Here is a 26,012-nt window from a genome sequence, read left to right as displayed (position 1 = left end):
CAGTTTCAGAAATGACGTTCACTGTATTTTGCAATTACAAAATGTCTTTTTATTTAAGTCTCAAAAAAGTGCAAAATAGACCTAAAACATACTGTTTAGGAAAGAACTGAAACAAATTTAAATCAAACAATCCTTGTATTACAAACAGCAATACCATTCACTAATTGGCAAGTACTGCAGTTAGCAGGGAAAGAAGCTTGTTTATTAATAATAAAAAAATACATTTAAAATGCATAGGTTATTCTAAAAGGAATGAAATCCTTACAGAGAAATATTTAATGTATTTCATGAGATTATTAATGTTCGGAAGCAGCAGTCTAGAAAAGAAAAACAGAAATAAAAATGTATTCTTTGAACCATCTTTTTTTGTTATTGTATTGTATTATACATCAAAAGGTCAATGTTTTATTAAATATACAGTAACATTAAAGCATTTGGGGTCAGTAAGTTTAAAAAAAAAAATTTTTTGAAAAGAAATCTCTTGTACAGTAAAAGTAAAGTGCAATATTATGAAATATTATTTTTCATATTTTAATTTCACTGTCTGTTTTATTTATTTTCAGCTGTAATTCATTCTTTAAATGCAAAGCTGAATTTTCAGCATCATTACTCCAGTCTTCAGTGTCTTCAGAAATCATTTTAATATGCTGATTTGCTACACAAGAAACCTTTGTTATTATTATCGTCAATGTTTAAAATAGTTGTGCTGCTTAATATCATGGAGGAAACCATGCCACAATTTTAATATTCAATGTTAAATCAAATGTGAACAGCATTTGTTGGAAATAGAAATATTTTGCAACAATATAAAGGTTTTCACTGCCACTTTTGATATTTGTTTTCTAAAAAAAAAAAAAAAAAAAAAAAAAAAAAGCATTCATTCTTTTAAAAAACAATAACAAAAAAAAATGTGCAGGCCCCAAAATTTTTAATGGTACTGCATAATTTAATATATAATATAATTCCTCTACCTTAAGTCTGTCCATAAAGCCTTTTTTGGTGAACGCTCCTCCTGCAAAGGCACGCAAAAGTTTGGGAGTGGGAGGTTTTTGTCCGAACATAGCCAGTCCTTTCTTTTTTTTCCTCTTCGCCTTTAGCAGCAGGAGCTGGACCCTTGGCTTTCAGCAGTTTCCTGTGAAACAGTGTTAACCAGCATTTTCCAGATTTAACTATTTCAAGACCACTTTTACAGTTAGTGATGATTCAAACAAATCAGTGAATCGGTTAGTGAACAATTCAGTTCGTTAAAACAAAACACTTTCTTAATCCATATTTTTGCTTCCTTATTCAATAAAATTGCTAAATTTACTTCAAAAGCTAGTATATAAAGTAAATATTAGGACTTACGGCAAGTGTATTTTCCTACCCCATTAGAAAATAGTTTTTTTGTTTCTTTCTGTTTTTTTTTTTTAAAGCATAAAATCTAAGAGTTCTTAATGCCTTCCCAAGTCTTGTGATATTGAGATAATTTATTGCTAAACAAAAATTATTTATTTTTTCACTGTGTGGGGCATCAATCTATATGAATGTCTGACTGAAAGGATCATGTGACATAACTCACCGTCCCTTCCTGGCCAGCACTTTCTGAGACTCTGGGTAGTGAATTAGGATGTCATTGAGGTCTTTCTTATCCAGTACGAAGAGGTTGGCGAACCCATGTGCCGCTACATTAGCGGTTCTTCTATTTCCTCCATTGGCTGAAGACTGTAGCAAACTGGGGTCGATTATAAACACATGAGTTCATTCACGACGTGTAGTTCTAGAGGCAGATTCTCATTTCAAAAGCTCACCTGATCTCTCCGAACACACAGCCTGCTTTCAGAGTCACAAACACAATCTTATTGTCCGGTCCACCGATGACCTGCACCTCTCCAGCCTTAATGATGTACATTTCTTTTCCAATGTCACCCTGCAGAGAAACAGGAGAGTGAAGACTTGATGTGCTTGGAGTCTATAAATAAAAGGCAATATAACTCACCTTCTTGCACACAAAGTCTCCAGGCAAATACACAATGGATTTTAGCCTCAATAACATATCCACAAGCATCTGGTTGTCACAACCCTGTGAGAAAAAACACAGAGACATCAAGAAACTGAACATGTCACAATCTATTTCCTTTCTTAAATCAAGCCCACCTTAAAGAGGTCGATCTTTTGGAAAGTAGCAAGGTTGATGTCCACAGCGATGGCTGTTCTCATCACCAGAGGCATCTGTTCCAGAAGCTCAGACTCATCTGAAGAGAAGCCAAACATTAATTGACAGGACCCTGCTATTCATTACTAGTCGTTATTTACATGTAAATACAAATTTTACCCAGCATGCCCTGGGAGTCCCAGGTGTAGTTGTACCATGTGCGCACTCGGGTTTGAACCAGCTTTGGGATGCGGTTTGTCACCATGTACGCCACACAACCATCCATAGATGCACGGAAGTACGTCTGACCGGCCGTAGCTGCTCCAATGACATCTCTCATCTGTAAAACCAAAGATTTACATCTATATATCTGATCTGGATGCACTATTATGATGATTCTGGCTGATACTGGTAATATTTTCAATTTAAAGTCAATAAATGATAAACAGCCAATATTAAAATTCTGTACTTTTTAAATTACATTAAAAAAAAATGCTAAAAGTAACACAAAGTTATAATGTAAATCATGAAAATGTATTTTGAGATTTATTAAAGATTCCCTAGTTAGTTTATTGTTACTTTTATTAATTAATTCTTTCATTTATTTAACCATTATTAAAATTCTGGACAATATTGATAAATCAATCATATTTTCATGTCGTGGCAAAACTGAAGTTGTATAATATTTTCCCTAAAAAAAAATTAAAATAAAACACTAAAAACCATTTAAAATGACCATTTACATTAAATACAACAAGTCAATGTAGGCTTAATTATATTATAATGTACAGCATAAAAAATTGCTATTTATTATGGGACTTATTAAAGATGACATTTATTACAAAGATTTTTTTAAACTTTTTGTTGTTGCTGTTGCACCAATATTAAAATTATGCAAAATTATTGATAAACCAATAATTATTTTAATGTTATAGCTGATAACTGACAAATGGCCGATATTACAGTTTTTTAAAACATTGATTAAAAGATTTAAACTAGTTTTACATGACAGCAGAGGTAATTGAAATGTAAAAATAGCATAAATGAGCCTACACAATGAATAAATAAATGAAAAAAAATCCTAGTCACATTCTGTGTGTGTCTTGTGATTTAGGCATCTTCTTTGTCGAGCAACTATCTCTACACAAACTCTCTGACACCTACAAATGATCTCGGTATAATCTTTAACATCTAGTAAAGAAGTGACTCATCCTATATTCTTAAACAACAGGAGCACCATCACAATACATCTACATGGTTCCTGACAGGAGAACTGGATGAGGACTACAATACGATTGGCTGCCTGGGATTAGGGGGAGGAGCTCATGATGTTTACATCATCACATCATGTACCTGTCCGATCAAACTTGAGAAGACAAAGACACCAACAAAAAAGTTTGCTAACTGAAAGGTGATTTCAAAGACTGTGTGAGGCTCAGGCAGACCACCGATGTTGATCAGAGTGCGCACGGCAAAATAGTAACTGCGCAAGTACCTGGGAAAGACAAAGAGATGGTACAATTCAGTATGTAAGGAATCAAAACATCTTTTAGTCAAATCCGAGTCTTTATTAAAGATTTAATCACATGTGACCATTGACCACAAAACCAGTCATAAGGGTCAATTGTTTTTAAACTAGGATTCATAAATAAGCTTTCCATTGATGTATGGTTTGTTAGGATATGACTATATTTGGCTGAGATACAACTAAATATTGAGAAAAACCAAATGATTTGTTCAAATGAAGTTCTTAGCAACATGTATTACTGATAAAAAATTAAGTTTTGGAACAATTTCATGGAACACAATCTTTACTTAATATCCTAATGATTTCTGTCATAAAAGAAAATGTGATAATTTTGACCCCTACAATGTGTTGTTGGCTATTGCTAAAAACATACCTGTGCGACGACTGGTTTTTGTGGACCAGGGTGACATATTACAGTGTCAAAACAGCCGACATCGAAGCACATCGCAAAGCCATGGCCAAGCAAGAAAGCCAAGTGAAAAAAATCAAAACGGAACCAAAAAAAAAACCACCAAGCGCTTCAGGAGCATAAGCTTTAGAGACAAAAGCTTTGGAGACAAAACGTCTACCTGGCCGAGAATGATGGACAAAAATAGAGCACCAAAAAAATAGTTGGTCATCTGAAAGATCTGACCGAACATGGTCTCAGGAAAAGGAAGTTCTGCGATCATCAGGAGGGATTTCTCTGCATAGAAGAAACACCTCAGGTAGCTATGGGAATATGAAAGAAATAAAAAAAAATCCCAAAACTTGCAATTACTGCAAACAAATGTAGCTTTTTCTGTTGTTGTTAAACTTGAATTGTGAATGAAAAAATGACATTACAAATTACATGAGCAGTTTCTATTACTGTTTTGTGCTGCCAATGGTGCAGAAGTTATATACTTTACCTTTACAAAACTAATCAATAAAGTGAATCTGAACGGTAGATGGAATTACATACGCGCTGCCTTCTCCGCTGTACACCCATTTGGTTTTGCCGATCCCCTGGTAGTCAGAGGCCACGTAGTAAAGACACGCGTTGAGATGGAGAATAAACATCAGGTATCCAATAGTGCGAATTACTCTTTAAAAAAACAAAGGAGAATTCGGTCACAATGATTTATAACAGTAGTTCTCAATCAAGGCTTCGGGGCCAAGCAACAACAAAATGGAAATCTCGAGCCAAATTCAGAATGAAAATGTTTTCAATTCTTAAATTCTTGATTTCATTGAGGTAGCAAACAGAATTTGTATTTAAACATGAAGAATTACAGTGCAATCAAGCTCAAATAAATGTCTTAATATATGTTTAGCATTATAAAAAATCACTTTTTGGACCATATAGGAAGAACACTTTGATTTTTCAGAATATTCAAATTTTCCTCAAAGTCTTCCAAATGAAGCCAAACAGCTTTCTAATTCCTGAGAGGTTCAAACTTATGAACTGAAAGGCTGTCTATTCATAAATTCAAAATTTTCCCCCATCCCTGATAGAACCAGTCAGCCAGATCCGCTCTTACGTTTTGGTTACTTACCTCCAGATGTACGCTTTGGTCATGATACCTTCAAGACGGTCACTAAACTCAAAAAATGCTTCAGACTTTAGGAGAAAACATAAAGAAAACAAGGTTAAGGCAAATTAAAAAATATAATCAGCTCATGAATGATTATGCATCTCATAGCCAATCGAATCCTGCCAAAACACAGGTGATTACAGAAACCGCATTACCTTCATCAAACGATTGAGCCTGAAGACAGACTTGAATCCAAACGGGAAATATAACAGGTCTGAAGGCAGGACGGATATGACATCATTCTGAAAGGACAGGAAATATATTTTGTGGCTTTCTATTGGGGGATAAAATGCTATGTGGAAGATGAAAGTCAACTGAAATACCTGAAACCTTGACGATTCGCGATATTTCTTTTTAATCACAACTCTGTCATACTGAAAGAAAATTATGAAAAATATTAGAGGTATTCATTAGTAGTATTAGAATTTAATAATAGAACTTACAGTAGAAGTCTATGGAGCAAGACGGTGTTATATAAAAAAACATGAAACAAAATTATCAATCAACTTTGTAAAAAAAAATGTCTTACAATGATGTCTCCCCCTTTACAGAACTGCAGTCGTGGCTGGAAAACGATCATGTCGATGACATAAATGATGTCAGCAATGATGTCCAAGGTAAACCACAATGGGACGGCCGCTGGGTCATGATATGGGAAGGCCATACGGACCGGTATGAACCAGAGGTTATAGTTGAAGGCAATGGTTACCAAGCTTAGCCAAGCAATATACCTGCGGTCTGGGGAAAATCACAAAAACAGAGCAGACGAAAGCATAGAAAGGTGATAATTTTATATCTGTATATTCAGATGTTGGCATATTTTGAAATGTCACCTGTGAACGGATCGATGGAGGTGCCCAGTCTTTTGTCCATTCTGTCCTCGAAGGGCTTCAGCAGGAAATCTACACAGGTGCACTTCATTTTTGGGCAGATGGACTTCTGCTCTTTGTCTGCCTCGTCATCTTTCTTCTCCTCCTTCTTTTCCTCTTTCTTTTCCCCAGGCTTGTCTGCTTTTTTCTTCTCCTCCTCCTCTTTCTTCTTCTTTTCTTCCTCCTCTTTCTTTTTTCTCTCTGCCTCCTCTTTTTTTTTCTTCTCTGCCTCCTCTTTCCTTTTCTTGTCCTCTTCTTCTTTTCGTTTCCTCTCCTCCACCAACTTCACGTAGTCATCCTTTCTCAGGACAGGTGCTGAAACAAACACAAAATACCTGTTAAGCCAATCCTTGTTGTCTTGGTATGTGGTAATGTCCTATCATATTTACATATTATTATTTAAAAAGTGCTGTATTGCAGGTATATCACTGATTGCAGAAGCATGGATTGACTTGTACTCACTGACAGGAGGACTGCGCTCTGGAGAGGATGCATAGGGGTCAATGATCTTTTCTTTAAACTGGTCTGTCCGTTGCCGGTAATGCTGAACAATCTCAATGAGTTGAGCATCAAAATGCTTGCTTATCACAATGGGCCGGGACTCCGGGAAAGGGGCCTCCTCTCTATAACAATTCAACAGATAATAACACAAGGTGACATTAATATTTTTAACAAATATAGTAATATATCACTTAATATACAGACATTGATATCCTTAACTTCCAGAAACTTTAAATAAATGCTCTTCTAATAAACAAAAACCATGGTTTACCTATAGTAACCATGTTTTGGTTTTATTTGTAGTAACACAAAGTGAGTTTACAGTAACACACTACTGACGTCTGGCAAAAATATTGTTGATTAAAAGTAGAAATATACAGTTGTGTTTTTGTAACATACCTTATATTTATTCCTTGATATAACATGAATGTTATTTAAACTGTAAAGTTGTCTAAATCGTTCTTTGTTATGGGACTACTGTAACGTTACTAGGCGAATGAACTTCCGGTTGATAAATCTCCTTGCGTGCATAATCACACAAGCTAGTTTTAAACTGGATCACAGCTAGTTTAATTTTACTACTTACAATGTTCATGTTTTCTGTAAAATATGTTCGTATTAATATTCGTCATGCATAGTGTGTTATTTAACCCGTAAAGCAGTTTAAATAATTTTTAGTGGGTACTTTTACGTTGCTCCTTGTAGGCAATTAATTGAATCCGTGTAAACACGACTTCAGCTTGTTCATATATAAATCTGAGTTGAAATCCTACTTGTTTTCATTGGTTTAACTTTTTTTACTTTTGCAAGACCTGAAACTGTCGATCAGAATTGTGCTTTTACATGCTGACCTCTGCTGGTCATGCAGGCTTATTACAAGTGTACGTGAAGACCAAGTGCCTTTTGTTTTGAACGTTAATGTTATTAATGTAAAACTTTATAATATAATATATATTATACTGGAGCAGAATTTTATTTTATTTTATTTTATTTTATTTTATTTATTAATTATAATAAATGAATAAATGCTGCTCCAGTGAATGTGAATATATTTTATGGATCATATCCATCATAAAACTACTCTGGCATTTTTCCACTGTTGGTGTCGGTTTTTGTTTTCTAAACTTAAGTAGCTCCAGGGATCTTCTTATATCAAATGCACTGTAAATCTTGTAATCTGCTCTCAGATCCTGGTCTCGTAATCTTCCAGGTCTCAGCTGCACAGTCTTCGATCTGATGTACAGTGTGTGAACTGATGACTTACATGCTGTTCTCACTTACTGTGAGTCCTTTCCAAGACAATAAGAGTCTAGTTCATTATAACCATGATTAATTAAAGCTTATTAAACACATTCAGGACATCAATACTTTCTCCTGGCACTTGTAGCACATACAAGTGTTTAAAATAAACATGAATTCAAACTCAACTCTATTTATTCTCTTGGCGTTATATTTAAATAACTTCTGACTATGCAACATGATTTACCCTTCAGCAGGTGGCTGGCCGTTGGCCGGGTCTGCAGGTTTCTCCTCTGGTTTGGGGGCCGGTTCTGGTTTTGAGGCCGGTGCTGCTGGTTCTGGAGCTGGTGCTGGAGTCGGTTCTGGGGCTGGGGCTGAGGAGAAAATGGTTCATTTTTCTTTACGATTCCCAAATGAAGGAAGATTTGGGTCACAGATGGAGGACTGACCCCTGAAGCAGCTTACAGACCATCACATGCTACTGAACCCATAACAAACACACTACTGCAAGAAACCTGTGACAGACTGTAAGAATTATTTCAAATGCCTCTCATCTGGAAAATATCTTCTGCAGGTGCTTACACAAAGAATGATGAGATCATTTGGTGGATAATTACAATGATAATAGATGACTTACCAGGGCCTTCATCATCTTTCTTGTCTTCATTTTCCTTGTCTGCAGGTTTTTCTTCCTGCCGGGTGCAGAGATTAATCATTATCCCAGAGCGCTTTTGCAGTTATAAAAACATTCTCATAAATGACGCATGATGGCTTCTATTATTTATAGATTGTTGAGCTAAATTGTCTATTTGAAATTACTCAAACATTTAGCTAATTTTAAGATAAAAACTACCAAAAATGTTATGGTACCATAAAATGAATTAATATATATACAATATTATATATATATATATATATATATATATATATATATATATATATATATATATATATATATATATATATATATATAAACAATACATTATATGAACTATTTAACATTTTTTTGTACTAAATCTTCAATTTTGCATTTTAATGACCTTTTTTACTAACCTTTTACTGTAAAACATCTTAAAATCTGCTATATCTGCCAAAGCAACATTTTCATTTAGTTTAAATGTACTATGTAAAACTAATGTAAAATAACTAAATCTAGATCTGAAATAAAAGTCTATAAACACTATAAAGATATATTTTTAAAAACAATTATAAAAAAATTACCAAATTATTTAAAATTAAAATGAAAACGGAAAAATACTAATTCAAAATATTAAATGAAACTATAGTTTATATGTTTGTTATAGTATGTCAATGATAAACTGATTAAAAAAACATATGCTTTAAAAATAATAATAAATGCTCTGTATAATTTATTATATTATCAAATAATTCATAAAACTATACACACATTACAGATGCTACATATACAAAGCATTTATTACATTTAAATAAATAAATACATTTATTAATAATATATTGCATTTATTAATATAATAAATAGTATAAAGCATTTATTATTAATATTATTATACTATTATTATATTATTTTATCTAAATTTTCAATTCCATAATTAAAATGGTAGCTAAAATGTTTACTGCATTTTAGCAAAACATTTTTAATTTGTTGCATTTGCTTAAGATAAAAATCAGCAGTGAGTTGCTTGTACCTACCTTTGCAGAAGCCGGTGCAGGGGCTGTGGTGGGACCAACAGTTGGACCCCCGATGATCTTCTTCAGCTTGCTGAACATGGCTCAGTCGCAGGCAATGCCTGTTGTGTTTATCCTTCTTGTGTGACCACAGCTCCAGTCCTGCTAATGTTGCTGCTTGATGCAATTAGCACTTTTAGACCACTAATTCCCATCTGCAGCAGACCTCAGAAGTGAGTTCAGGCCACAATTCATCACTGTGTCTGTCAACTGCAGAGTGAGTTCAAAACTTGCCTACAGCCACACACACACACACACACACACACACACACACACACACACACACACACACACACATATATATAACAAAGTTTCTGGTCAGTGTAAACCATAAATATATAAAGTTTGATTCACAGTATGTTTGTATAGTGTTCACAGCATTTCGAAATCTCCATACAGTTCAAAGAATATCAGTAAATAGTCATTGAGCTTTGAGCAGATTTCTCTGGTGGACCTGCGAGCTGTTCTTCTGGATTAGTTCGGCTCGTATGGAGCGGTGGACCACTTACTTAATTAAACCTTATAAGCTTTTAGTTCAGCTGAGGGGATTTACTGTTGTGGTTGCAGGGAACAGAGGAGGCTAACAAGAAGAAGAAAAGATGTCTTTGATCTTACAGGCCTTCCATCTCTTTATTCTACACATATTCATTTTTAAAAATTCAGAATGGAGCCATTTTAATTTCATATTTTTGTTTCAGTGGTTAAACTGGGTCAAGAATAGATTAGATTTTTATCTTTTATTATTTAAGGATATGCTCATGAGTTGCAGGTAATTTTTTAATGAGCAAATTAATATTCATATACTATTAGGTTAGTTGTTAATTTTTTGAGTTAGCTTTTATTAGTAATATATTCGATAATTTTAGATTACATTTGAGTCATTTTGTGTGCTTTAACAATTTGATGTGTTTTTGCCATTTTTAGTTTTGTGTTATTTTTGTGCCTTTTTAAATAGGTTTTTTATATGCAGGTTTGTTTTATTTCAAGGCAACATTTCAAATTTTTCATTCGAATCGTTCAAAAACAATGATTGGTCTAGGAACCAAACAAATGTCCAAAAAGTGATTTAATTTGTTCAAAATAAACGACGCCTGTTGACAGTCACTTCCGCTTTTGCATAGTTTGGAAGTATTTTGCCGCCGGTGATACAAATATAGACAAACTAACTTAAAATATTATTTCTAAAAATGTAAATTACTCAATATTAACTTCATGTTTACGAAGTTGTTAGCCTGTTAGCTAACTTGTACGTTACACCGTTAATGTGAGTGTTAGCATAACATTGCTGTGAGCTTGGAACGTTTAGAACGCGTAATCCTAAACCCAATAAGATATTAATAATCACGCTTTAGTAACGATCTTTTAACACGATAACATTGTACTACTGTCTGTAATACGAGTAAAGGACTGTTGCCATGAAACGGGCCAAACACACTTCAACAATAATTTGCACTCGAGTCACCTGATATTTCTCACTGTTACAGTGAACCCTCATGAAATCATTTGCTGTTTTTACAGCCATGCACCGATACCGACATTCAGGTACAGAGACATTTCAAATAAACATGTTAATAATGTAAGGAGTCAGGTGTATTATACATAGCATTCATTGTTTACATTGTATTGGCTCGCTTTTATAAATGACAAGGCATTTCTACACTGCGTAGAACAGACTGAGGAGACCGGGGCTGGTTGTCATATTTTTACTTAACTGAATGTTTCTAGCTTTGTAAAATTGATTTAAAACCAGATGTTACTGATCTGCTAAACTTTCTCCTTTTAACAAAGCTGAGCAAAGACTTGCAGACATTGACTACACACAGCTGGCACAGCTAACCCAGCTAAATCAAAGGTAGAAATGATCATTAGTGTGCTAAATCCATTTGTGATATTATTCCTGCATGTTTCAGTTGCCTTTGAACTTGTTGAACTAGTTTTTTAATATTACGTTTTAAAAAACAAGATGGTAATACAAATGAAAATGGCTAACTGCTTTGCTTCTCTTCACCGTATCAGTTCTGAAGAGGCCCATAAAAGATTCATGAAACTTTATCAAGAAATATTCCTGCACCCTCAGACCTCTTTACCAAGAATACAACTCAAGACTAGGATGTGAGTAACTTTTTTTTTATTTTTTAAAACATTATGCACAGTGCTAATTAGTGATCACAGTGTGTAGGCTATTATGGGATCAGACCATTAGTTAAAACATTCACTAAGTAAGAAAAAAGTAAGTTTTGCATTGAATTCTGTGGGGCAGACATTATGGAGTCCAATGCAGTATTGCTACATTCATAGTACTTCTTTCTAATATAAAGTGCAGATCATGTCTGCTTAGTTTCAGTGAGCTGTCTGTGATCAGTTCCAGGTAATGTAATCCTCTTACCCTGAGAAGTAGTTTATTCAGCTGCAAAACCTAGTACTTAGTAAACACTGTAGCAATATAAACTCAGTAAGGCTCAGAATAAGATCAGATTACCATATAAAAGAAAACACGTGTATAGTTCAAATTTAATGTAATCAAAATATAACATACTTTTATGTGTTTGTAAAGTAAGTTATTTGATTCAGGGTTTGTTTGTAATGTCCCTTATACAATTTCACATTCAAACTGAATGCATGTAGAGTACTGCTTCTCACACCAAAGATAATTGTATTTAATCAAGAATACAGTAAATATTGTGAAATAGTATTACAGTTTAATAGAAAATCTGCTTAATATGTTTAGGAAACCAGGACAGTGTAATTTTAGTGTCACTGATATTTGTGTGTGTGTGTGTGTGTATATATATAGTATATATTCTGCATATATGCATCATATATTCATGTTCATTTTAGTTAAAGGTTTAGTTGTGTTTTTTGAGATTTTGTTGTGTTGTAATTTTTCTTAGTTTTTCTTGTTTTTAAATATGTCTATATACTTTAGTTTTTATAAATTTCTATTTTCTTTACTTTATTATAAATGTTGTGGAAAAATCTTGAGTTATTTTAATACATTGTTAAACTAAATGTAAACAAGAAATGTAAAAAAAAAAAATTGTTAAAGTTTTTTTTATTTTTTATTATCGTTTTATTATTTTTTTTATTATAACAAACCTAAACTAGGATACTTTTGTCAAGATAATTTTTTCAAGATTCAAAATAACAGCATTTTATTTTTAAAGATTTTTTTTTTGTAACATTATAAATGTTTTGATCAATTTGTACATCCTGACTGAATGAAATTAATTTCTTTAAAAATAAATTACACAAACTTTAGAACAATTGTGTATATTAAAATCAAATGTGACAGACGCAGGGCTCTGCATAAAAATTAATTAGTAAAATTACTGTTATTTTTACCGCTTGGGAAACAAAAAACTGTATTGTACTTACACTTTGCTAATAAGAGTGTGCTGGAGCAGATTTAACCTCAACGTCAAACCTGCGTCATTATTCTAAAAATTGCCTTAGTGCCTTTTTTTGGGAAAGTAGCATCTTGTCGGGTGAAAGTCACAAACAGGAAGTGCTTTATAAAAGACACGTGGGCCGCGCCCCTGCAGAGGCGTGATGCAGAAACTAAGGACCTGTCAGTCATTTCAATCCCACTGTAGTCCCACTCAGAGATCTTCTGAGTAATGTTTACAGTCCTCTCAACAGCCTGCTGGTGCAGCAAAAATGAATGTTCTTGTGGGAAGTGAGTGACATATGAGTCATGGCTCTAATTGGCTGGAATATAGATCTGCTCCCTGTAGGAATCGTGGGGTCTTGAATAGCGCTCGTAAAGAAGGGTTATTTAAGGATTGGTTAAAATGAAAAATGGTGAGTGATTATCTTGTAAATCAACTTTAGGACTGTGGTTAAGGTAATTCTGATTGAATGCACTGCTTAATGTGGCTGTGCTTTTCAGTTACACCATCAGTCAAACGTTCGGACACACCTACTCATTTTTTATTGTTAATAATAATAATAATAAGATCATTAAAACTATAAATTCACACCAGCTGACGTATGGAAACTCTATCTTATATTTGAAAACAGTATATACCTTAGGCTATAGTGTATTTGTAGGGAAAGTTTGTATTTGTCTACAAAACTAATTTCAAACATTTAGGCAGAATATTTTATATAAAGCTTTTTATGATCATAAGATATAAGACAGCTATGTTGTTCAACCAAAAAACGAAATTAGCTGAAATTTACACACCCTCAGGCCATCCAAGATGCTTTTCTTTACTGCAACAGATTTAGAGAAATGTATCATTACATCACCTGCTCACCAATGGATCATCTGCAGTGAATGGGTGCCGTCAGAATGAGAGGTAAAACGGCTGATAAAAACATCACAATAATCCACCAGTTAACAATTTTTGGGAAATTGTGTGTTTTTAAGAAACAAATCCATCAAGAGGACAACAGGGGATCAACTTGTTCCACAGGACAACATTTTATTATGAATTATAGACTGCTGTTTTGATTTAACCCTATCTTAAAGATAAACGTGTTTATTATAAACACAGCTTTTCACTTCACAAAACATATTAATTGATGGACTGGAGTCATGTGTGTTATGTGACTCTTTATGTGTCATGTGACTCTCATTCTGACGGCACCCATTCACTGCTGAGAATCCTTTGGTCAGCAAGTGATGTAATGCTACATTTCCTAAATCTCTTTTGATGAAGAAACAAACTTGGATGACTGGAGAATAAGTAAATTTCAGCAAATGTTCATTTTTGACTGAACTATTCCTTTAAGATATTTTCTTCTGGTCATGCAATGACTTACAGTATAATCTCTTTTTTATTTCTTGCAGTCCAAAAGTGATAAACTACATTTCATACGGAATATATTACATTCTGATTCAACAGCACAAACTTTAGAATTGGCAAATGATGGATATAAACTTTACGATAATCATCTGATCTTCTCTATTCCTCTTGGCAGCCAACCTCCAGTGAAGCTGAGAGTATTTGAATCCATCCAAGAGGTCAGCAGACATCAGCCACATGGAAAACTGGCTCACAAATCACTCATGAATCATGTGATTAAAGCCCTTAAGAAATTGTGAGTATGAAGTGTTCTTTGTGGGTAGTTTAAAGGCCCTCGGGACATATTGATGATACAAAATGAAAAAAACACACATTTATACGGTTTGTCAGGCCTGATTTGAATCTGCTGGGTGAATTTCATTAAATCTGTCAAACAGGTCAGTTTTCTCCCAAAAATCTAAAGCTCATTGATTTGAATGAGCACATTTCCTCCTGAACTTCTCATTACTTTCACACACACACACACACACACACACACAAAAAAGAAAAACAAGAAAGACTTTTATTGTTTGAAACAAAATATGCATTTTAAGCTATTGTTAATGATATGTTTTAATGCTTTTATGCTGATTTTAATAGAAAAATGTGTTCAGATTAGACAGAACAGTTCTTATTACTGCATAACAGATGAGAAATTAAACCACATCCATATGCATTACAATAATGCAAATTGTGTTGACTGATTTATTATTAATAGACAGACACTGTTTTATCTATTTCTAATTTCTAATTTTAATAAAATTGACATCTGACTCTGCATCAGCTAGTGTTTCCGTCTACCAGCAGAGGGCAGTGTAGCACCTTTTCAGCATGTCAAACGAACATGACTTATTTCTGCTCAGGGCTACATGCATCTCAGAATTTCTTTGGTTAATATTTAAAGTGACACAGTTTTAAATAGTTTTAGCTGTATGAAATCTGTGGCAAATTAAAACCATAGCTCGCATAAAAATGAGGAGGACATTCTGAAAATTCACTGCTGAATGACATCTGGAATCACTTCATTAAGAGCATAATAGAGAATGGGACTAATCTCCTGCGCTCTCTGCCGCTATCTCACAGTGGTATCTTAATTCATATCGGAAGGCCCTGTTTTACTTTCCTGCTGTCGCTGTTCATTAATGTGAGAATCGTTGAGTGGGAGAGAGAGAGAACAATATAGCTTTCTTTAGCTCCTGTGTTGAGCGACACAGGACTGAAATCCTACAATATTATTTCCTCCTCTTATATGTTGCTTGTAGGTGTTCGGATATTGTTCCTTGTGATATAATCTCCCTCATTCATCCACTGAACTTCCCAGGGATAATGCATCTGTTTTTTAGTGGTTGTTCTTGAGCTTTGTAGGACAGATAGACACTAGAGATGCAGGAAAGAGGATATGGAGATCTTTCAGTGCAGGACTGGAGCACGGTCGGTGTGAAAAATAAATATGAACCAGATTTTTATATGTTCTGTAAGAAAAAGGCTTAACCGCAAGCCTCTATGATATTTTACTCGCTATTATGGCACAGATCGCTCTTTTATTTTAAGCTATAATTCAAAAGTTTGTGGTTGGTACGTTTTTTTTTTTTTTTTTTTTTAATGTATGAAGTCTCTTACCAAGGCTGCATAAAAAAAAAAAAATTTTTTAAACTTTTATATTGTGAAATAGTATTATGAATTAAAATGACCGTTTTAAATTTAATTTATTCCTGTGATGCAAAGCTGAATTTTCAGCATCATTACTCCAGTATCACACAACCCTTCAGAAACATTTCTAATATACTGTTTTGCAGCTCAAGAAAAATGTCTTATTTTATAACACTAGAAAACTTACATTTTTTTTTCAGGATCCTTTGATTTATAGAATGTTTTAAAGACAGCATTTGTTTGAAAAACAAATATTTTGCAACAACGGAAAAAAGTATTTTCTGTCACTTTGTCATCAGTTTAATGCGCCGAGGTTTAATGCATACAATTTTTGAAATCTTTAAGCATTAGCAAGCACCGCCATCCCATAGGAGAAGCTCGCACAAGTGCACCATGGTAGAACATAATCAGAGTGAATACTGAGCACTCAGTTTGTGATAGATGGACTGTGCCTTAGGCGGAGTTAATGGAGGCAGATGGCAATGCATTTCTCCTGGATTGCTTCACTACTTTGATGTGCTTTGCATGCTTAGTTATAACAAGGGAACTTGTGCTTTAATGTGCCATATTACAGCTGAGTATCATGGTCCACGTACAGAAAGCTTCATGCATGGGCAGCTCGAAGGAGAACTTTTTGTGATACCCGTTCTGCATTTGTAGTGACATTACCTACGGGGCTTTGCAATGCCCTTGTAGACAGTTCTTAATGCTTTTCCATGTCTTCACGTGTTTTTTTCCCTCCCAGCTCAGTTTCTAGATATCTGGGTCGTGTATGCCAATTGCCATCGGGGGAATTTGTTTGAAAGATGTGAGCTGGATAAGAGAAATAGGTCACGATTTTCTTCGATTTGGGAGACATAATCGTCTCGTCCCTGTGAGGTTCTGCCTTGTGACATTCAGCAAAATGTATTGTGAAAGAATCTCAGCCATGTGGAAATTAGATTAGAAAGGGTAAAAATTCACACGGCGGTTTCACAGGAATCACTATTAAATGATGAATGAGGGCCCAAGGGTTTGTTTTAAAGGAAAACAAAATGCTGATATGGTTTAAATTTTCCCTTTTTACTTTTGTAAGCACATCGCTGGTCATATGGTATGCTCTTTAGTGCATAGTATTCTAAAAAAAAAAAAAAAAATCTTTTAATGAAAAGGCAATAATATTCTTCGTTTACAAGTAAGGGCATATCATTTAAAATCACTCATTTCATGGCCACAATCCAATCCATCCCAGATGGATAAAATGAAGGGCTAGGCTGTGGCATTCTCATTGAATTTCCTGTTTCATAGTCAGCCCCTGCTGGTAGATACCATAACTACATCATTTGGACCAAGTAGCCTTTTATTTTTACAAACAAGCAAACTAGCAAAGTCTTTGGTATAGTAAGTTTTGCATATGGCTGCATTTTTTATTTCAAATGTTTAAATAAAAAATATAAAATTTGTAAAAAACATAAATAAATTTTTCTTATTTTCTTATGTTAAAAAATTATGTTAAATCTCTCTCCATATAGTAAAATATGTGTGCGTGTGTGTGTGTGTGTATATATATATATATATATATATATATATATATATATATATATATATATATATATATATATATATATATATATATATATATATATATATAATTTTACGGCTGGGCAAGTTAACACGTTATTATCCGATTAACGCATTAATTGATTAACGCAGACAATTATTTTATTGCACGTTAATGCAGTTTTTTATTATTATGAAAGTCCGTTGCTCACTGGCTCTGAATACACATACAGACAAATCATGGGTCACAGGAGGGGATGCTCCCGATCAAATTATTTAGGCTAAGCATCAACATTCACAAACCACTGTCAGCTGTTATTTTTAACAGAAAAGAATGCAACGAGCTTGTAATCATGACTTTATAACTTGGAAATAGGAAACTTCCGATAGCACATGAAGACTGCAGAGAAGTGCTCTTGCTGAACACAGTGGAGTGAATCATTTTGTAACTTTGTGGTTTTTTACTGTGAGTCATATGGGATGCAGTAACACAAGTCCCTCTCACAATATATTGCTTTACAGATCTATCGCTTTTGCCGCTCAGAAATAATCACGCACCACGTAGGCATATCAGAAGACGTTTACTCCAGCGCGGTTAACGCTCACACTAACTGATCTATATGTAACCAAAGACTGTAGAATACCCAAGACATGTCACTCGTATAGTTCTGAATGGAGGAAAATCTAACACTCAATATGGCTGCTCAATTGCAGGAAGCCCCGCCTCCTGAATGAAAGAGCCGATCGACCTATTCTGCTGCGATGGGTCCCGCGATCGTGCAGGTCTCTAATAGGAAGGTGCATATTATAATGTTATGATCGAGGCTCTGGATTCAGAGCATAACTTGTTTTTCTATAACAAACTATAAAATATTTTCTATAAAAACGTTAATGTCCTGGCAGTGACAAATAGCTTGTTTTTTATTTAATTAAATTACATTAATGTTTTAAATTGAGATTTGCGCTATAATAAATAAGTTAACTGCTACTATGTAAAAGGAACACTGCTGTAAAAAGTACCTTATTTGTTTAAATTGTTATTACACTTTCGTTCATATAGCAGTGGGGCTACTATTGAATTAAAAAAGTGCACAATTCACTACTTTTGAATGCATTATTAGTTTTTGCATAACAATGCAATTAATTGCGGTTAATCGCAGACAATAATACATAATTAATACAAAATAAAAATGGTTTAATCGTTGCCCAGCACATTTATATACTTAATAGCTTGACTTCTTAGGATTTAATTTTTTTTATCTCCAACTTTTGACATCACAGCTAGGGATAGCCACTAGTGAAGGGTTTGGAAATGTACTTATTCGTTATAGTGCCATCAACCATTAAAGTGTTGTCATGATGTAATCTTCTGGTGGATCCAGAGTAATTAGTCACTTGACAATTGCACCTCAGTTGATTAGTCTCATAACAACTTAGATGTGGAACTGAGTGCACTGCCCGTGAGCAAAGATGGCAGATTTCAAATCGCTTAATTTCAGGGTGTGAATGTTAATTTTAAATCTCCTTGAATGTTGAATATCCTCTTTGATATGTATGATTTCAGACTGCGTTTTCTGTTGACTGCAATACAGGTTTCATTTGCACCTCAGTGTCATTGCTCACGACTTCTAAGTATATTTTAAACCCATCTGAAGGTCATCCGGTGACCTGGTGAGTGTACATACACTAACCTATATGGGTTTGTTGTCTAGTGTGTCTTTACATATGCTCTTGTCATAAAGCCAGTTTTCCCCATCCAGGTCTCATGGGGAGCTGGACCAACTGTGCTGGCAACACACACATACACACACACATATACACACACACACTTCCTGCTCTTGCACACTGTTCCCGTGAGAGCTTGTCTCTCTGCCAGCTCTGGAGGCAGGAAGTGCTTGGCTTCCCCCCGCACTGGCTTCGCCCATGTAGCTCCACGTCCAGGAGGCCATTGTAACAGTCAGAGCAGGGCAGTGATGGGGGAGAACCAGCGGAAGACGTTCAGCTTATTTAATGAGGAAAGCCAGCCAGCACAACCTGCTTTGTGTGCACTTTCTGGCTGTATTTTTGTTATAGTTCATGTATTTATTTTGCTCTGTGTTTCAGGGCTCTGACCCCTCCTCAAGACTTCACCCTTTCCCACAATCCTCCTTCTGTGTTTCCTGGGGATGTGTGCTGGTCAGAGAAACACACTTTGACCCAGAAAAGTTTTTAATGTTATCTGAAACTATAATCCGGGCAAATATGAGTCACATACATATGTATACATATATATGTATATCTATCTATCTATATAAGACAGTTATATATAAAACAATACAATTTAATATACAGTGCATTGTGTATTATGAACAATTGAACAATATCTTCACAGCATTTAATCTAGATGTAGATGTCTGCATTTAGTTGTTGTTTTTTTTTTTTTTTACATTTTTAGTCCTATATGAACAATAAGGTATTATGAATGAAAATTAAGAAATAAAAAACTATTTAATTAAAAAAAGGAGTATTTACTTAGATGAAAGCGCTGTTCATTATTAGTTCATGATTCCATTAGAAAATTTCCATTAAATAATTAAAATAACTGGAAACGTATATTATTATCTTATATGGTTCCATATAATAAGACATAATAATAATAAAACATGTATTTAATAATAACGCAGCTCATCTAATATTATTATGTATATGTGGAACTATATGTATGTATGTATGTATGTATGTGAATATATATATATATATATATATATATATATATATATATATATATAAAATGTGTGTGTGTGAATATATACACACATATACAGTATATACTGTATATTTTTACATTTACATTTAGTAATTTAGCAGACGCTTTTATCCAAAGTGATTTACAATTGAGGACAATAGAAGCAACAAAAACAATCAAAAACAACAAGAGAGCATTGATATGTAAGTGCTAGAACAAGTCATATGTGTGTGTGTATATAAAGACTCAATAATTGGCTCAAAAGTAAAATATTTATAACCACCTCCTCATTTACACAGTTTTTCACATATATTAACATTTCAAAATCGCAATTTAACATCTGTCACCATCTGTATATTCAGCCAATGGGTGTGATAATCATCCAGTACAGTTCAGATGTGTCTGTCACGTGAAATGTTTAGTTTTATGGGGTTTTTCTTAAAGTTTAGATCATTTGGAAAGCTCAGGGGCTTATGATTGGCTGGGTTCCCTATCAGCCTACAGCTCTAAACCGCTGATGTATTTGCTGTTTAAGATGTTGTCATGGTAACAGCTGATGAGGGCTGCTGAGTGTGTGAGGAGGCCAAATGAAGATGGAAACAAATCCTAAACTTTTCACCTCTTTTGTATATTCACTACTTCTCACTACTTCTTGAATTCACTTTTTTTCTTGATCATTTCTTTTTTTAATAAGGATTAATTTCTCATTAGTGGTGTATATAATAAATGTCCATTTAAAGGTCAGTGTCTTAGTGCTCAATAGACTTTCACAGATATTTTATATATTAAATCAACACACTTAGGCATATTAAAACATGGGTAAATCGCAGTGTGTGAGGCTCATGACCTTTTATTATAAATTGTGCTCATTCCTGTTACATGTCCTCAATCCAGCATCAGCATTGTGTCTTAAAAATTGATGTGAGAGAAACAGCTCCCTCCAATATTTTGAATTTAGACTGCCATTTCACCTGCTAGCTGTCAATATTGCATACTGCACCTTTAAACTGATTTTGGTAACATGGTAGATGGTTTGTTAAAAGTCCAGACCCTGTAGTCTGGCAGTGAACTGTTTTTCTACCTGTGCCAGAAAATAATTTCTTCTCACTTTGGGAGTTTGAAGATCATGATCCATTGCTGTGGATCAGGTTGTTCTTTCTGAAGACATTTATGATCAGATATTTAATATTTTGGGACATTAAGAAACTAGAAACACCCAGGTTTTCATTACTCTTCGCTGTGGGAAAGGAGGGCCAGAGAGAAATTAACCAGCCTGGGTTTTTTTTCTGGAAATATGACCAGGATCAGGTGCTGTTCGCAAATTGTATCGCTGACGGTTCTGAGTGATGGAGTCAGGGGATAAGTGCACTGGTAAATCTCTTTACTGGAGGAGTGAGGTTTCTGAATATAACAACAGCTGCAGTGGAAACTTCATCATCATCATCATTGGAGAGGTTGAATGGGATTGGGAAGAAGGGAAAGTCCACTTCTGGGCAGGTCAATCAAGGCTTGGTGTTTTGGACCAGACTCTCTTGTTGTCAGGCTTGAGAACAGAAAACATAAACACCTAAATGATTTATTTGTCCCAAAGCTGAATAAATGAACTCTTTGACTTAACTGGATTTAATCTAAACCAGGTATTTTGAGTGTTTGTTTCTTAGTTATTACTGACTTGACTGTTGTTTTCATGTCAACAGTGCAGCTAGTAGAAAATAAAAAATACAAATAAGCTCAATTTAATCTCTATTGTTTCTTCGAAACATCAATGAGATTAAATGGAGAGCAAATGAAGAATTTAACTCAGGTCTTTTGCTTTACAGATTTTTCCTTCAACTGCTGTTTGTGAGTTTCAGAAAATGTTTCAACAACATATCCCAACTGTCTTTAAATCTGAGTCTGCAATTAAAGGTCAGAAGCTTTATTTTTGCTCTGAAATATTTTGTAATCAGATTTGCGAAATCCTAAAATTATGAAAACGTAATTAAAAATCAATACTGTATAGAAATAAAAGAACGGAAAACAACGAAAACAAAATTATTTAAAACTTAATCTAATATGAAAAATAAAATTGAAAATTAAAAGACTGCTAAATGTTAATAAATGATAGTACAGTGTGTATATATATATATATATATATATATATATATAAAATGTAGGATTTAAATCAAACCAATTAATATCGGTGCTACCACGACTAACTTTTTTTGCTTACCTGACAAAGCAATTATTGCTTCTATTATTTATGTATTTTTATTTATTTATTTATTTTCCAGCAAGTGAAAATTTATGAGCTATGAAAGAGCAACCTTTAAATAATAACATTTTACTTTTTTAGTGAGTGATTGGCCCAAACAAAAGCAAAGCAGAAATCTGCACACGTCTTTGCTTTATAATATGGCTTTATAGCAGAAATTTGGAAGAATGATTAATCCCTCCAGGGTGCCTCTGATAAACCGCCTCCCTGTGCCCAAAATGTTTATGAGTTGCTGTATCAAGTCAGAAAATGTGTTTTGTTTTTCTTACACGACGATTTAACTTTTTCCATTTAGCAGAATCTCCTGCTAGGCGTGTGAAAGGGTTTTGTTTTCTCAGAGTGGTGTTTTGGTCCAAAAAAAACGTTCCCAGTTTTGATGACATGCACACGTGTTGGCTGAGGAGTCTTATTTAACAGTTCTGACAGTTATAATTTGTGCTTGAGATCTGTTTTGTCAGGACTTGGGACTCTTTGGTCGGTTAGCAGGAGAAGCTCAGAACCAGCTGCAAAACGGAGACTTCTGACAGCTGCTACATTTAAGGAAACCGATCTCTTTCTTTTCTTTCTCGCTCACACATCCATGGCAGCCAAGCTATGGTTGGTGGATCTCAATTATAAAAACTGTACTTGTTTAATCCTCTCAAACTAATGGTCCCCAACATGTCATTTAAGTTGATAGTTCACTCAAAAATGAAAATTAATTACTCATCCTCATGTCCTTCCAAACCTTTTTGGGTGGAAATCTTGGCCTTTATCAGTATAGAAGATATTAGACTGTAAAACTGTTGGACGTGTCTGTTAAAGGAGTTAAGGTGGTATCATTGTTGGCTTTTACAGAGCTTGTCTATTCCGACTTTCTTGGTGGGATAAAAGAACAGCGAAATCATTTTGTTTCTAAATGCTAGCTTGACTTTTCCCCCCTCCCATTGTGCCTGAGCTCAAGAAAAGCGCTGCAGATAATTTAAGGAAAGACAGTGGAGGTTATCAGCAATGAGATTTGCGCGTTCAGATTGAATTGATTACCCGGAGAAGGTTTCCCTTTTATCTTCAAAGTAAAGTGCCACTTAGAATTTGAATTAAGTTTGCTGGCCATTCTGACCCCGAAACAGCTTTGTGGCTTTAACTTTGAGATAGCCCTTATCGATGTACCTCTTTCTCTGTGATTTATGTCAGTGGCTGCTCTCGGTTTAGTGGCAATTTTCCTGGTGCATTCTCTGGAGATAGTTCGCGGGAAAGTATTTGGTGGCTGATAAGATAGTGTTGTAAAGGCGGCCCGCTCGGCAGATAAGGACCATTACAGTTATTTGTTGAAAGACAAAGCCTCTCGCTGTCAAACAGACCTGAGAAAGCGGCTGGCCGCTGAAACCCTGTGTAATTGTCTCACAAACGGAGCAGCACAAACATGGAGAACGGTCCTTGACCCTCCTCAAGGGAGGTGAAATGAGAGTGTTTTTGCCGTGGAATCGTTGTGACACTGGTTTTCTCTTTGTTTTGTTGAGGTTGTTGTTGTTCATTGTTCACTTTGATTCAAAATGGTTTATTTTATGAAACGGGTTGAATTCTCAGTTAGATTTAAATCACTTTATTAGATTAACCATGAGTGTTTGCATTGTGCATCAAGTTTTAACGCATGTCAGGATATAATTATGTTTTCGGAATGTCTTTTACAGTTTAACATGTCGAAGTTTATAAGGCCAATATTAATGCAAATCTTTTTTTTACTGATTTATTACTTCAAAAAGGGAAAATTGCTATTGTAGAAGTCTTGATAATCTTAAATTTGGGGAAACAACTTCATTTCATTTGTCTTTTGAGGAATTGATAAGCTAAATTATTATCTAAAATAATCTCAGCTGGTGATCCACTATCTGAACTGATATTGAAAGTGTAAAGAATAGTTGTCCTTCACAATGGACATATTTTCTAATGCAGAGGGCAGAAATGCATTATGATTATTAATGAAAATGACTGTATGTGTGGTGATGTGAATGACTTTATTAATATTGTAAAAGTGAGCATCCACTATTGGTTGTTTAAATGGTTTTTTACACATGCAAATGGCACTTATTTTGTAGAATGGGACTCGTTTGGAAATTCAATAGTTCACTTTTTCACCTCTTTCCCTCTCTTTCTCTCTCAGTGTTTTTATTCAGCACCACAGGCTCTGTGTGTACCGCAATCAGCAGATATTCTCACAAAAGTTATAATTCAGTTTTTCCCTTCATTCAGTGTGCGATAAGTTCCTTCCAGTTAATTAGAATCTTATGGGGGGATTAAAGCTTGCAATTATTATTATCTACAGAGTATTCATAATTAATGGAAGTATATGGAAATGTCAGCGAGAATCCTGGAATTAAGCCAGAGATCATTTCCTAGCCAGCTTCTATTTCGAAGTCATCGGTTGCAGAATTTAGACTCAAAAATGGTTTTCAGGTTCAATTTGGCCTTTAGGTTGAAATGCTGTTGTTTAGTAACAATGCACTTTTGTTGAACTAATATAAAGAACTGGCGAGGTTTATATCTGATTGGTTGGGCTTCAGTGTTCTCTGACTCCCAATCAAAGAGAGATCTGATTTGACTTACAAGGCATATAGCTTTGGTTTGATGCCTAAAGTGAATTATTCTGTATATTTGAACTGGAAAAATAAAAATCTCTGGCTGGTGGTCAAACAAATTCTCACCCCAGTCACATGGTTTTTAATCATATGACTGTTTCACAGTCATTTTTGTACCAGCCGTATCTTGTGCCTGCCAAAAATTATCTTTATCTTACAATTTTAACGTTTTATCTCACAATTCTGTTTCTTGTTTCCGCCACAGAATGAAAATTAAAGGGGGGTGAAATGCTATTTCATGCATACTGAGTTTTTTACACTGTTAAAGAGTTGGATTCCCATGCTAAACATGGACAAAGTTTCAAAAATTAAGTTGTACGTTTGAAGGAGTATTTCTGTTCCAAAAATACTCCTTCCGGTTTGTCACAAGTTTCGGAAAGTTTTTTTCGAGTATGGCTCTGTGTGACGTTAGATGGAGCAGAATTTCCTTATATGGGTCCTGAGGGCGCGTCTGCCGGAAGAGCACGCGCTCCCGTATAGCAGAGCACTGAGAGCACAGCAGACATTCACTGATCAGAGCGAGAGCGTCGCGAAATGTCACAAAAGGAGTGTGTTTTTGGTTGCCAGGGCAAGACAACTCTCCACAGATTACCAAAAGAGAAACAGCATTAAGGGACCAGTGGATGGAGTTTATTTTTACAGAGCATCAACGGAGTTGTGCAAGTGTTTGTGTTTGTTACCTGCATTTCGAAGATGCTTGTTTTACAAACAAGGCCCAGTTTGACGACGGATTTGCACATCGTTTATTTCTTAAGGATAATGCAGTCCCAACGAAAAAGCGTCACGATCGTGTGTTGGAACCGCAGGCGGTGAGTAAAACTGCTTCAAATATCTCTGTGTTGTTAACTTAGCTATCGGCGCGTAAGCACATCAAGTAAACAACATGCGATGTTGTCATCAAACTG

At 34.6% G+C, this 26,012-nt stretch overlaps 1 protein-coding gene and 1 pseudogene across 1 annotated transcript in view; one reads left to right on the top strand and one right to left on the bottom strand.

Annotated features, from left to right (window-relative positions):
• Window positions 1-186: 186 nt before the first annotated feature.
• LOC113042774 (cyclic nucleotide-gated cation channel beta-3-like) lies at window positions 187-9,628 on the bottom strand (annotated as a pseudogene).
• A 1,017-nt stretch (window positions 9,629-10,645) lies between these two features.
• The window catches only part of cnbd1 (cyclic nucleotide binding domain containing 1), a 40,283-nt gene continuing 24,916 nt past the window's right edge, over window positions 10,646-26,012 (top strand). Inside the window, exons 1-4 of the mRNA XM_026201486.1 lie at window positions 10,646-11,076; window positions 11,323-11,386; window positions 11,551-11,646; window positions 14,461-14,580. Of these exons, the coding sequence (XP_026057271.1) occupies window positions 11,028-11,076; window positions 11,323-11,386; window positions 11,551-11,646; window positions 14,461-14,580 (329 nt within the window). The 5' untranslated portion in view covers window positions 10,646-11,027. The remainder of the gene's footprint in view (window positions 11,077-11,322; window positions 11,387-11,550; window positions 11,647-14,460; window positions 14,581-26,012) is intronic.

Source organism: Carassius auratus, chromosome 24, assembly GCF_003368295.1.
Source record: "Carassius auratus strain Wakin chromosome 24, ASM336829v1, whole genome shotgun sequence".
Classification (NCBI taxonomy): Eukaryota; Metazoa; Chordata; class Actinopteri; order Cypriniformes; family Cyprinidae; genus Carassius; species Carassius auratus.
Note: the sequence above shows the minus strand (reverse complement) of the source record. Positions and strands in the feature narration are given on the sequence as shown.